This window comes from Cervus elaphus, chromosome 6 (genome assembly GCF_910594005.1).
Source record: "Cervus elaphus chromosome 6, mCerEla1.1, whole genome shotgun sequence".
NCBI lineage: Eukaryota > Metazoa > Chordata > Mammalia > Artiodactyla > Cervidae > Cervus > Cervus elaphus.
Window position 1 is genome coordinate 3,548,732 of NC_057820.1, and position 14,657 is coordinate 3,563,388.

A 14,657-nucleotide genomic window follows, 5' to 3' on the forward strand; every position below is an offset into this window, starting at 1 on the left:
TTGTTTTCCTTAAAATTGAGGATAAAATTATGAAACATTAAGCACATTGCCTGCTTCACAATGTATGCTCAGTAAATGGCCTCTATTATTCATTTGTTCACCTGGAAAAACCCTAAGCACGCTGACATAGTCACCCAGACAGATGGCTGACACAGATAATACCTATACTAGGAATAGAGAAACTGATGAAAGGGAAGTTCCCCAGGAGCCAGGATGGAGGGTTTCCTGGAGGCAGCATAACCTGGGCAAGGTGGAAGGACTTCCTGGTTATTTCTCAGGCCCCTCCCGGCTCTAATGTTTGCTGACTCTGTGACTTTTCAGCAACAGAACAAAGTTTTTGGTGGATGTGCAGAAAGCTTATCAGTTCAGTTCAGTCGCTCAGTCGTGTCCGACTCTTTGTGACCCCATGGACTGCAGCACGCCAGGCCTCCCCGTCCATCACCAACTCCCAGAGCTCACTCAAGCTCATGTTCATTGAGTTGGTGATGCCATCCAACCATCTCATCCTCTGTCGTCCCCTTCTCCTCCCACCTTCAATCTTTCCCCGCATCAGGTCTTTTCAAATGAGTCAGTTCTTCACCTCAGGGGGCCAAAACATTAGAGTTTCAGCTTCAGCATCAGTCCTTCCAATGAACACCCAGGGCTGATCTCTTTTAGGATGGACTGGTTGGATCTCCTTGCAGTCCAAGGGACTCTCAAGAGTCTTCTCCAACACCACAGCTCAAAAGCATCAATTCTTCAGTGCTCAGCTTTCCTTATAGTTCAACTCTCACATCCATACATGACTACTGGAAAAACTATAGCTTTGACTAGATGTCTCACTTGTTGTAATCCAGCCACAAAAGATCAGGTGACATTCAGTCGGGGTAGGGGGCGGGAGGCACTCTTGGCGTCTGTCACCATGTCAGGGGCGTCTGGAGCTCTTGGGCCCGTGTGCCCACTGGAGGGCACGCACTTGGGCGGAGGGTGGGTTCAGGCGTCAGTGTCTGTGGGGCCGGGTCAGCTGTCGGCAGCGTCTGGACGTCTCATCTCCCCTCCCGCCCTCCCGCTGGCCGCCCTTGTTGCTCCTCGACTGCCCTGTTCCCCTCCGCCGGTTACAGACGGAGGCCTGCAGAGGTGAGAGGAGCAGTGGACGTCCCCACAGAAGTGTGACCAGAGCACAGAGGCCCCCTTGGGCAGCACCACCCTTCCCCGTCCTAGAGAAGGCAGTGGACACTGGCCCCCTTCAGCCAGGCCTCCCTGCCTGCCCTTCTGCAGCGGCTGGGACTCGGGAGCCGCCTGGCCCCCACACAGCGGGATGCGCGGGCGCTTGCAGCTGCCCCCTCGTCCTGAGCCCGGAGCTGTGCCTGTCAGGTCGGCCTCAGGCCGTCCTCATGGGACCGCGCACACGCTCGCCACCACGCTCTTGTAAGAAGCCTTAAAGAGTTCTTTCTTCAGGATTCGGAGCAAAGATGTTCTCAAAACATCAAACGGAACTTTCCAGATTGTTCAGATACAGCAACTTCTCCTCATGACATGATAAGTGGGAACAAACAAGCAAGAAAAATGAAAGGGCCCTGGCATTGCCTCACGGCAGGGCGCTGAGGTGACCAGGGCCCGCCCGCGCCCGGGCCTGGCTGCCCCGTGCTGCCCCCTGGTGGCGGCCGTCTGCTCGGGCTGGCCAGCTCGGGGTGGATGGGGCCTGTGTTGGCAGTGATCCCGTCAGACTGGCCGTTGTGTGTGTGTGTGTGTGTGTGCGTATCTGTGTGTGCCGTGTGTGTGTGTGTCTGTGTGTGTGTGGTAGAGTGGGGGGTGACAGCGATCCCATCACAGACTGGCTGTGTGTGTGTGTCTGTCTATGTGTATCTGTGTGTGTGTGTGTGTGGTGGAGGGGGAGCAAGAAGAAGACTCCTAGGGGCCATGGAGCCTGCCCCTGGCTCTGGGGGCCTCAGATGGGCCGCCTGCTGTGTCCCTGCGTGGCCTCTCGCTGCCCAGGAAGTAGGAATGTGGGCCACCTCTTGGGAGCGGCCGGTGAGCCTGGCAGGGGAGGCCACGAGCCAGATGTGGGCTCATTTCTGTGGCGTTTGCTGTTTACAGAGACAGGCCTCTTACCCACTTTGGTCCTCATTTCTCTTTTCCCTTTTGGGCACTGTACCTAAATATGAGGAAGGCGTTAAAATATGGTAATTGCCTGTGAAGTCATGCTCTAAATAAAGTGTGAATCTGTCCAGTGTAATCATTCCTCCTGTGACTCGCATGTTGAGAAATTCACAGCATTTGGTGACTCGGTCAGGGAAGAAAAGCTGGCAGGCCCCTTCGCCTCTCCAGGATTTGGGTCGTTCTCTTGGCTGGCCAGGCCGTGCTCAGAACCTGTGACACACCCCACACACACACCTCCCCAGCCCTGCACCCGGGACAGGTGTGCCCACGTGGTGATTCTAAAATCCAGAAGTCCTGCGGAAGTCCAGAGGAATCCCGTCACTGCTCCTGACAAGGCAGACTTGCTTCACGTCCTCCAGAAACATTTTAGCATCTCCTCCCTCACCGTCCCTCCCCACCGTCTTCTGCGTCAAGGCCAGGTCCCTACAGTAGCATCTGAGGTTTCCTATGACCAGGCTCCTAGACATGCCAAGTCTTAGTTTGCCGCGCTCCCCGCTTCCCCTGGCCTAAAGAGCTCCCCGCACCTCTCAAGGCCCAGGTGAGGACTTGCCCCGGGTACACATGAGCCTCCACTCTGCCAGCCCCGGTGGTCACGCCCGCCCATGCCCTGCGCCCCAGAGCCCTTACAGATGTGTGCCCAAAGCAGGCTCAGGTAGTTGAGAGCCACCCCAGGCTTCGGCTTGTTTCTTCTTAATCACACACCCTGTTCTGCTGTCCATCGGCCATCCTGTGTATCCATTCACACCCGGAATGTACAGGCAGCTGTTTCCATATAAGTCCAAAGACAGGCCTTCAGTGTGATTGATGACTTACAGGTGATATCAAAGTCAGAGACAGTAAATAGTTCTAACAGCCATTCCTTGGATGTTCGAGTATTATATTTGACTGTATTTTTTAAGGAGAGCTTACAAAAGAATGTGTCAGAACTGTGACACTTACAAATACTGTTTCCCAAATGAAAACCACAGCTCTTTCTCCGCCATCTTTCGCTCTCTGAAGAACTTCAGGTGGGTCTTTGCTGGGAGGCCGTGAATAGGGCTCATGGATCAGGGCGTGACCTCCCTCCTCGCCTTTGTGAACTTGGCTTCCCCAGCCTGTCTTCACGCCCCTTCAGTGTGTAAAATACGGGGGACTTGCTTCTCCATTTTCTCTGTAATTTTACAGAGACGGCAGCTTGTGTCGCAAAACTGAGGTTTCAGTTCCAGGTGCCCTTTAGGGTGATATATTGGGAGAACTGACGTCACATTCAGGAATGTGAACATTTAAGTACTGTTATGTGTTTCCCTAGTAAGCTCTTTGAGCAATTATTTATAGTCATATTTATACGGAAAAGAGGAAGCACCATTCTGGGCCCTGAAAATACGTTTGGCCTTTTAATTTTCATTTGGTTTTTGCCTTTATAGTGTTGATCCATTGCTAACAAAGTGTGTGATGTGTCAAAGAGAAAAGAAGCAAAAAGCATGGTCCAAATTGCCTTTAGGAAGACATTAAAGAAAACAAACAGGGGTCAGAACGGATGTATTTATTTAAAATCTCTGTTTTTTTTGGCTGCGCTAGGCCTTCATTGCTTTGCGCAGGTTCTCTGGTTGCGGTGGGCAGGGATTGCCCGTCATTGTTGCGCATGGGCTTCTTGTGGCGGTGTTGCATGAGAACACCTCCTCCCGTTGCAGAGCATGGGCTCTGGGCGCTCAGGTTTCAGTAGCTGCAGCACGTGGTCTCACCAGTTGCGGTTCGCAGGCTCTGAAGCTCAGGCTCAGTCGTTCGTGGCACACGGGCTCAGTCGCTCTGGGGCCCGTGGAGTCTTCCCGGACCAGGGAATGAACCCGTGTCCCCATGCACTGTCAGGCAGATTCTCAACCCATGCGCCACTAAGGAAGGAGCCTCTTTTTTGAACTGCGCGTGTGTGTGATTGTGCATGTGTGTTTACCTGTGTGTGTACACATGTGTATGTGTGTGTGTGAGTCGAAAGAGCAGCTGGATAACCTAAGGAACCCTTGATTCTCTTCCTCCTGACCTGCCTTCCACATGCTGCTCCCCTCGCTGCCTCCCTCTCGCCGGCGCAGTCTTTTACTGGCCCTGTGGATGAATTAGAAGTCATAGCCACCCGGTGATATCTGCTTTTCATTCCTTGTTACTTGTAGAAAAATGCACTGTATGTTTGTGGCAAATGAAAATGATCAGTTACTCCTATTTGAGGAGATTAAAACATGACGACAGCTCTTCTTGTAATTCCACCGCATTCCATCCATGCTGCGCTGATACAGCGCAGCCCCAGAGATGTGGATGGCAGGTTTCCACGTGCGTCAGACCCAGGCCTTCAGACCTCAGCAGATCCTCCCATCAGAGGGCCGAGGAAGGGCGTGTCTGTTCTCTGGGCTGGAGTCTCATCCTGAAGACCTGCCATCATTTGCTGGAATCCTTCCAGCAGTGGGGAGCTCACCACCTCCCCAGGCTGCCTGTTTCTTGGAAAGCTTCCCTTTGCAGATAGTTTCATTCCTCATGGGAAGCCAGAATCAGCCGCCCGGGGGCTTTTGGCCTAGCTGTGTCCTTTGCAGCCACTTGGAATGAACCTGGGCCCTTTCCTGGGTGAGGCCCCTTCAGCTTTTTGAGGGCAGCTGTGCGTCCTCATCCCCTCTCTCCTTCTACCCACCAATGCCTCAGCGAGCTGTCAGATGCCCGGTCGAGCTCCAGGGTCCCGAAGGCGTTTCCGGGAGCTGGCGCTCGGCCACATCATGCGGTTCGGCGCGTCGGGCTCCGGGGAGGTCTGAGCTGTCCCGGCCCCCAGAGCTGATGGGAGCAGTCGACTCGTGGTGGTGGCTCCTCTCCCAGGAGCCTGTGCTTGGGTGTGCTGCGTGCGGGGTTCCTTCCCGCCGCGTGGCCGCCTCGGGCGCGTCCCTCCTGTCGGGCTGACGGCCGCTCTCATTGCAGGCCGCCTGGTTCACTCCCTCCTCGGGCGCGTCCCTCCTGTCGGGCTGACGGCCACTCTCGTTGGTTGCAGGCCGCCTGGTTCACTCCCTCCTCGGGCGCGTCCCTCCTGTCGGGCTGACGGCCACTCTCGTTGGTTGCAGGCCGCCTGGTTCATTCCCTCCTTGGGGGCGTCCCTCCCGTCGGGCTGACGGCCGCTCTCGTTGGTTGCAGGCCGCCTGGTTCACTCCCTCCTCGGGCGCGTCCCTCCTGTCGGGCTGACAGCCGCTCTCATTGCAGGCCGCCTGGTTCATTCCCTCCTCGGGCGCGTCCCTCCTGTCGGGCTGACGGCCGCTCTCGTTGCAGGCCGCCTGGTTCATTCCCTCCTCGGGCGTGTCCCTCCTGTCGGGCTGATGGCCGCTCTCGTTGGTTGCAGGCCGCCTGGTTCATTCCCTCCTTGGGGGCGTCCCTCCCGTCGGGCTGACGGCCGCTCTCGTTGGTTGCAGGCCGCCTGGTTCATTCCCTCCTCGGGCGCGTCCCTCCTGTTGGGCTGATGGCCGCTCTCGTTGGTTGCAGGCCGCCTGGTTCACTCCCTCCTCGGGCGCGTCCCTCCCGTCAGGCTGACGGCCGCTCTCGTTGGTTGCAGGCCGCCTGGTTCACTCCCTCCTCGGGCGCGTCCCTCCTGTCGGGCTGACGGCCACTCTCGTTGGTTGCAGGTCGCCTGGTTCATTCCCTCCTCGGGCGCGTCCCTCCTGTCGGGCTGACGGCCACTGTCGTTGGTTGCAGGCCGCCTGGTTCACTCCCTCCTCGGGCGCGTCCCTCTGTCGGGCTGACGGCCGCTCTCATTGCAGGCCGCCTGGTTCATTCCCTCCTCGGGCGCGTCCCTCCTCTTGGGCTGATGGCCGCTCTCGTTGGTTGCAGGCCGCCTGGTTCACTCCCTCCTCGGGCGCGTCCCTCCCGTCAGGCTGACGGCCGCTCTCGTTGGTTGCAGGCCGCCTGGTTCACTCCCTCCTCGGGCGCGTCCCTCCTGTCGGGCTGACGGCCGCTCTCGTTGGTTGCAGGCTACCTGAATGTGCTCTCCAACAGCCGCTGGCGGGAGCGCTGGTGCCGAGTCAAGGACAACAAGCTCATCCTGCACAAGGACAGGGCCGACCTGAAGACCCACATCGCCTCCATCCCGCTGCGCGGCTGCGAGGTCATCCCGGGGCTGGACTCCAAGCACCCCCTGACCTTCCGGCTGCTTCGCAACGGCCAGGAGGTGGCCGTGCTGGAGGTAGGGGCCACTCGCAGGGAAAGGCAGTTAAAACTAATTTCTTCACTACACCCTGAAAGCTTTCATTTTTAAAATTTAAAATTTTTGTTAATGGGCTATTATTAATTTATTTTCTGCTTCTCTATTAATTCAAACCTTTTTCTGCTTTGTCTTTTTTTTTCACTTAGCATTATCATGAGTAAGCTACAAAGATACACCTATGTATACATATGTATACACACATATACATATGGACACACACATATGTATACTTAAATAGAGTGTAGAATTTTCCAGTGTACATGTAAGTATGTTTATGTTGTACAGTTGACAGAAATCAGGATGTTTTGGATTTGGTAAAATGGCCAGCGTGTGGTCTAAATTAATCAGCCTGTGTGTGTTAGTTGCTCAGTTGTGTCCAACTCTTTTTGACCCCATGGACCATTGCCCACCAGGCACCTCTGTCCGTGGAATTCTCCAGGCAAGAATACTGGAGTGGGTAGCCATTCCCTTCTCCAGGGGATCTTCCCAACCAAGGAATCAAGCCCAGGTCTCCTCCATTGCAGGCAGATTCTTTACCATCTGAGCCACCAGGGAAGCCCAGTCAGATGCAAAGCCAGATTCTAAGTGACCGCAGTTGTTGGTCCTTTAACGGACCGGAACCTGGTCGTCCGGAGTCGATGATGAGAAAGTGAAAGAGGGAAAGAGGCTAATATTCCCTGGGTTACACAGCCGGCTTTCACGCTCCAGGGTATCAGCCAGAAATAGAGAGATAAAGAGAAAGAGAGGAAGAGAAAGAAAGACAGACACGGGGACCAAGGCTCTGATGGAGCAAAGATGTTTTAATCAACATGGCGTGGGCACATATACTGTAGTTATTCTCAGCAAAGATAAAGATTAAAATTCCAGACTTACAAAACACAAGGCGATCCCCATTAAAGAGAGAAGACGGTACTTATCACCATAATGAGAAACTAACAAAGGAAATGCCTGGATTCCTCAGCCCCGGGAAAGGCGTGCCTCTCCTCTTAATTCCTGAATATTCAGGAATTAATAAGGGCCAAAGGTTTCCTGACAGATCCATAACAGCACACGGGAAGCCTCCTGTTGAATGCTTCCTGACACGCAGTGATGCTGACCAGTGGAGGAAACGGCCAGTTAGCCAACCTAGAAGGTCCTATTAGGAGATAGGAGTTTGTTTCAGAGACTGCTTTTTTTTTTCTTTTGGTGAGGACAAAAAATGATTAACGTCATAGTTCTTCCTCCCACGAGCTTCTCGCCCAATGGTTTGGATGCTTTGAGGTCACAGGTCAAAGGTCCGAGCCCGCCCTGGTGGCTGACCTCACAGATGAGAAGCAGGCCTGGCTGGGGCTGAGGTGTCTGGGCCCCCGTCTTGGTTCTGTTGCAGACTTTGATCACAGCCCAATCTGTTTTTCTCTCTCGGCTTCTTTATTTGTCTGTGAAACAGCACTGGGCCAGGGTCGGTGTGCTTGGTAAGCATTTTCGCGGGCTGAATGCTATGGGGCAGATGGCAGCGGAAAAAAGCTGAAAACGTAAATGAGGAAACTGTACTCTTGGTGCGGAATGCAGGTGTCACCTGAGAGGCCTGGCAGCAGGTCTGACGGGAGTGCGAGAGGAAGGCGTGGGCTGGCACACGCTGGGCTCAGGGGTGGAACGGGAGTCTCTGGCCTGGATGCCGGGTGGAGACAGGAGACCCCGTGGGCAGGGGCGGGGAGGGCTGGGTGAGCAGGACCCTGTCCTGTCTCTACTCCCCGCCCTGTAGGCGCAGCCTCATGTCCCCGAAAGATGGTGGTTATGTTTCATTGTTTTTCCCTATTCCAGTTGTGGAATCAAACGCACACCCTCAGAAAACTAACCACGCTCAGTGTTCCAGCATAAGCAGAGTCTGCCTGAACCAGTTAAGGAAATGCAGTGATGCGGGCAGTAAAATTGTATTCTGTACACTTTCTAAGATCATTTTATCCTAACTTTTGAGATAACTTCAGAATTACAGAAGAGTTGTGAACACAGTACACATGATTCCATTTACCCTTTACCCACATCCCCCAAACACTAACATGTACCACGTTTGGTATCTCTCGCGTGGTCTCTGCCGCCTCTCTTTTTTCTCTCTGTATGTTCTTTTCAGGAAAAACAGACATGTTGCCCCTCTCTCTCTACACACTTCAGGGTGAATTTATTAAAGAACGAGAGCATTCCTTTACCAAAACCACTCCATAATCATCAAAACCAGGGAATTCAATTATCTGACTCTCAGATTTTAATCAGACTCCCCCAGTTACCCCAGGAATGCCCCTTGTAAGCAGAAGGAAACCCCAGGTGATATGTTCCCTTGGGCTGCAGTCTCTTTGGCTCTCCCGGTCTGGTTTCACGACATTGATACGGGGCGTGGTACAGAGCAGTTCTCATGTAGAGGATCCCTCAGTCTGGGGGTATCTGCTGTTTTCCCGGAAATCCGCACCTGGGGTCAGCACGCTTGGCAGGGCCCACGGAAGCAGTGGTGTGCGGTACATCACGGCAGCCGGTATAGCCGCCGGTCCGCCCCACGGCTGGTGGTGCTAACTCTGACCCCGTGGGTGGGGCGTCTGCACGGCTTCCCCACTGCGGAGTTACCGTGTTCCCCGTTTGTCTTTAATAAGCTTCACGTGGGAAGAGTCTCTGAGATATCCTACCACTCACAGTTTTACCAGCTGACTTTTAGCATTCATGAATGAGTCTTGCCTGAAACAGTTGCTGAATGACGACTTCCTAATTCCATTATTCCCTCTACTTTTGTTAGTTGGTATCTGCTGTCAGGAAGATTTCCCTTCCTCTCATTTAATTAGTCAGTCATTCATTCATTCATGTATGTTTGTATATCAGCAGGGGTTCAGAGGTTATTTTTTAATCAATGAGTATAATCCTATATTGTCAGGGTTGATCCTGGTCAGATTAACAGAGTTGGTCAGTGGAAAGCCCTTTGAGCTATGTGACCTCTGCTGTGTCCCAGAATAAAGACACTGCAGTTGCCATTGTTCTGTGAGCTCTTTCCTCACATTATGAGGCACCAAGATATTCCAGGCGCATCTTGGACTTTTCCCTGCCCCAGGCCTGCTGGAATCAACCACGGTCCAGAGAGCTCTAGAGGACTCCTCCTGGTGGGTGGTGGTACTCAGAAGCCAGGATCTGGGTGGCAGGTGTGCTCTAGGTTACTGGGGTGTCATAGGAAATTGTGTATGTGTACATGTTTATACACACATATGTTCAGGCATGTTTGTCATACATATTACACACATGCACATGCACACGTGTAGCAGTAGTAGTAGTGTTAGGCGCTCAGTCGTGTCCGACTCTCTGTGACCCCATGGACTGCAGCCCGCCAGGCTCCTCTGTCCATGGGATTCTCCAGGCAAGAACACTGGAGTGGGTTGCCATTTCCTCCTCCAGGGGATCTTCCTGACCCAGGGATCAAACCCAGGTCTCCTGCATTGTGGGTAGATTCTTTACCGTCTGAGCCACCAGGGAAGCCCACGCGTGTATACACTCACATCTCAACCTGAAAGTGAAAGTGAAAGTCACTCAGTCGTGTCCGACTCTTTGTGACCCCATGGACTGTACAGTCCATGGGATTCTCCAGACCAGAATACTGGAGTGGGTAGCCTTCCCTTCTCCAGGGGGTCTTCCCAACCCAGGGATCAAACCCAGGTCTCTTGCATTGCAGGCAGATTCTTTATCAGCTGAGCCACCAGGAAAGCCCAATCTCTACCTATTTATCTACTAAAAGCCACAAGATTGTAATTAATATTCTAAATTCAGTATAACACCGCTGAGATAGTTGTTAAAAGTCTGAGGAAATTTCTGAACAACGAGGAAAATAGTTAAGAGTGTAATAGTATCCACAACATCTTAGATATTGTGTTAAAATGCTTTTAAGAATGCTTCGATTAAATAATGATGAGTGCATGGCTAGAGGATCAGTCACAGATACATTCTTGACATAGGTTTTTGTTTGGGGAAGGGCAGAAGACCAGTGAAGAGAACCTATCTGTGATTTTTTTCTAGTATCCAGGTGTTCATTAACTCGGCAAACGCTGGTTGCATTCCTGCTCTCTGTGAGGTGCACAGTTGGGACCCCTTCCCTCTGTCCCGCGGCCCCATGCGACACTGGCCAGGCACGGGCTGTCACTTGTGCAGTCGCTGATCAGTTCTGTCAGCGCGCAGAAAACTTCTCTCCCCTCAGCCGCTCTTCCTCCCAAGAGGTTTTGTGCCTACCACGAGGCGTATATGCTTAGTTGTACTCTGATCGATGTTCAACTCATCCAGGTTACGTTGTTGAAAGCCCAGTTTTCTTTAAGGGTTTAGGCTCAAGTCACACATCTTTCTTTATATAAAAATTTTGTAACTTTTACAAAAACTTTAAAAATTAATTTTTTTCACATTCAGGTACCTCAAAGCTCTGTTTTCCATAAACTTTAAACATTAGTCACATATTTGAATACCGAAAGTATTTAGGCATTTGAAATGCTATTATGAGTAATGTAATCGACCTTCTGAATCACATAACAGGGACAGCTTAGAATTTTAATGCACTGAATCTTAAAGATCTATGTCAGACTTGTAAATCGGGCAGATGACACTTGGGGAGCATTTGAAACTTCCTAAAAAGATAGCATGCACAAAGCAGCCCAATGCTTGTCAATACGACAACTGTATCCACACAACCACTATGAAAACGGGAGTGGTTGATTTACTGTACCGTCTAGTCAGGGTGATAAAATTGCTATTGCAGGCCCACGTCAGAGACCACAACAAGGGCTCCTGGTCAGCAAAATTGGTGCCCACAGTGGCCGAGACCTGACACGCTGTCCAGGTTAGGCACCTGTGGTTGGAGGGGCTCCTCCTGCTGCCCAGATTTTATTTGCCTAAGTAAGGAGGCTTTCTAAACAGTCTCCTGTGGCTGAGATTTAAATAATCCCATTAGCTTCCACGTCTTACACCCTAGTGCCTTTCCCCGGAATAACTGGGAGGCGTTTAGCACCTCTGGTTTTTCCTTCCTGGGGCATGGTCATTGTGCAGCTTTGGCAGTAAGGCTTAGCGTGAACGCGGTGTTGACCCCGTGACGCAGGCAGTGACTGCATCCTTGTCGTCTACATCTGCACATGCCCGTGTTACCGGGCCTTTCCTGTCGTGGTGTCTCTCTACTGACACGTCTATGAAAATGTGAAAACGGTACTGTTACTTACTTAACATGCTCTTTCCGCCTCTTCCCCTCACCAGGCGTCTTCTTCTGAAGACATGGGCAGATGGATTGGGATTTTGCTGGCCGAGACGGGGTCCTCGACAGACCCCGGGGCCCTGCACTATGACTACATAGACGTGGAGATGTCGGCGAACGTCATCCAGACGGCCAAGCAAACCTTCTGGTAAGATCCTCCGCCGTGAGGAACGGCACTGAAGTTAAACGACTTCATTTTTTCCGTAATTTCTTCCCTTTTATGTAAGTGTATAGCCTTAAGGGGGGAAGAAAAGAAAAACTTACTAAAGACTCTCCGTTTTTGTGTCAGTGCAGATTCTGGTGAAATATTTGTCATTTCAACCATCTGTGTTTTGTATTAGAACAGGGGTTGGCAAGCTTTTTGTGCAAAAGGCATGACAGTAATATTTTTGGCTTTGCAGACCAAATGTTCCCTGTTAAAACTGCTCAGCTCTGCCACCACGGTCACACACATAAATGAGTGGACATGGCTGTGTGCCAATAAAACTTTATTTGCACACACAGGCAGTGGGCCATATCTGACCCTGGACTGTAGTCTGCTGACCCCTGTCTTAGGGAAACAGTTTTATAAAGCAGAAATAATTCTCCTTATTGTATAAGTGAGGACTGCATTTTCAAAGCCATCAATCATATCCTTTTAAAACTTCAATATGATCTTTTTTTTTTTTAAGGGCTGTTATGTATAAAAACATTTAAACAATGAGTATTTCTTTCACATAATCATGGTCAGGATAATTAATGCAGCAATTCTCAAGGTATGGTCCACAGACCCCTGTGGGTATTCAAAACTCTTTTTAGGCAGTCCCAAAGGTCAAAACTGTTCCCATAATGGCGCTAAGAAATTATTGTTGTTCTTTGCATTTGCATCAGTGATGCAGAAGGAACCAGGGACGGGGGTAAATTGGCAGGTCCCTTAGTACCATCTTAAGTGGTCGCTTAACACAGTGCTGTGTCCACGGTCACCACCAAGCCTTTGTAGCAAAAGAGGGTGCTAGGTTCACTTGAGACATCCATGGTCAAGCATTGAAATTGTTCCTTATTCTGTGAAGGGCCAGATGGTGGATCTTTTTTATTAACTCTCTTGAGTCCACGTCTTTTTGACATTTATGAGACGTAGCGGGTAGGACACTCAAAGCTCTTTATTGACTAAACTGTCGTGTTATCTTGAGGAAATGCTCTTATGTGACTGAGTTACTAACTCAACTAGCTCCTCCCCATCCCACCACCGTTGTTTTTTTTTTTTTCATTTTTACTGGAAAGAACAATTCACAGATGAACTGTCGTTATTCAGACGTAGGCATTTGCAGACACTTTTTCAAAAATGAACTGAGCGAGCCTCTCATCTCGAGGAAGATGGCTGGCAGTGTTCGTTGCCTGCGATGGAGTTGAACTTTCACTGAGAATTGAGAATTCTAGGAGTGTTCTATCTTCCACTCCGAGCCGATGTCTTCCTGGTACTCAGACTTTTGTGAGAACATCGGTGGTGGTGATGTTAAGTCTGAGTTTTGACATTGTGTAATGAAGTGTGTGCATTTGGAAGGTCTGCATCAGTCATGCACAGGTAAAAGATCCCTCCCACAAGCAATATAAATGAATGGGTATTCATGTCAAAGCGTGCAAGCAAGTTCATTGATACAGTTTCAGATTCTACATGGCAACTAATCATTAAGAAATTACCACTAAAAAAAAAAAAAAAGAAAGAAATTACCACTCATTGAGTTTTGGTGTGGTATCAAAGAGTTATCTTCCATGACCTGGAAAAGCTGTTAAAATACACCTCACTTTTCCAACTAAATATCTGTAGGAGGCTGGATTTTCTTCACCTACTTCAACCAAAACAACATATTACAACTGATTGAACGCAGAAGCAAGTTTGATAATCCATTGTCTTCTACTGAGCCAGACACGGAATAGATTTACAAGCATATCAAACAGTACCATTTTTCTCATTTTTTAAAAATTTTAAAAAGGTATCATTAACATTGATAAAAATATGTTGAAATACAGTGGATTTACTCCTGTTGTTTTTGAATGAATAAAGGTGAACACATTCCTGAGTTTCAGTTGCAAGTACCGTCAGCCTCGATAGTGAACACCCACACAAACCAAAGCTCTTCGGCGTCTTCAGTAACTCTGCAGGATGTAGAGACTCAGAGCTCGGGAGGACTTCTCGTCGGCCGGAAGGCACCTGTGAAATGGAAACAGCTGGTTCCTGTTTGATGCTGTGCGCTGTGCAGAGCAGGGGTTGGGTGCCCTTTCCTGTGAAGGGCAAGTCAGCGGGCACTTTCAGCTTTGCAGAGCATGTGTCCCCAGCACGACCACCCTCCTTTGTCACCATGCTCAGCTCTCCGTGGTCAGGCAAAAGCAACAGCTCAGTCCTGGAACCAGTGGACGTGGCCGTGCCCGGCCGGAGTTTGCTGGGTCCTTTGCGTAAAGTAATGCCTGTGAGGTTATGACGGAAGGCGCACTGGGCCAGGAGGAAGGGACCTGGGTTCTGTCCTGCTGCAGCAGGTGCTAAACGGAAAGGTTTGGGGAGTGTCCTTCCTAACCTCTCAGTGTCCAGCTTCCTTTTTGTAGAACACAGAGTTTAGGTAACGTGATATCTGAAACTTCGGGCTGTTGTAGCTCTGATCCCTGGATTCCCGCTTCTATCTCTCATCCTCGGAGAATCTGGACTGGAGCTCGAGGGAGGCGGATTGAAACAGAGCAGGTGATGGAGTTGTATGATCAGCAAGTGATGATGAACATACCAACAACTGTTGACAAGCCCACCCGGGCCCTCGAAGACTCTGAAATCCTTTGATAAACTCAAAGATAAATTCAGATGTTTGCGCTAGTTCTGTTTAACATCAACACCACCATCTAGCTTCTCCACACAAGTGGTATTTGTGGGAGACTGGACCAGTTCTGAATGGGGTTGTGGGATGAACGTTAACTTAATGCTTGGCTAGGGAGAAGGCAATGGCACCCCACTCCAGTATTCTTGCCTGGAGAATCCCGGGGACAGAGGAGCCTGGTGGGCTGCCGTCTATGGGGTCGCACAGAGTCGGACACGACTGAAGTGCCATAGCAGCAGCAGCTGCAGGG

At 50.8% G+C, this 14,657-nt stretch overlaps 1 protein-coding gene across 2 annotated transcripts in view; it reads left to right on the plus strand.

Moving 5' to 3' along the window:
• The window catches only part of AFAP1 (actin filament associated protein 1), a 148,774-nt gene that overhangs the window by 109,142 nt on the left and 24,975 nt on the right, over positions 1–14,657 (plus strand). For both annotated transcript variants that reach the window (XM_043906093.1, XM_043906092.1), the window contains exons 10-11: positions 6,105–6,316; positions 11,573–11,718. In XM_043906093.1, coding sequence (XP_043762028.1) covers positions 6,105–6,316; positions 11,573–11,718 — 358 coding nt within the window. The remainder of the gene's footprint in view (positions 1–6,104; positions 6,317–11,572; positions 11,719–14,657) is intronic.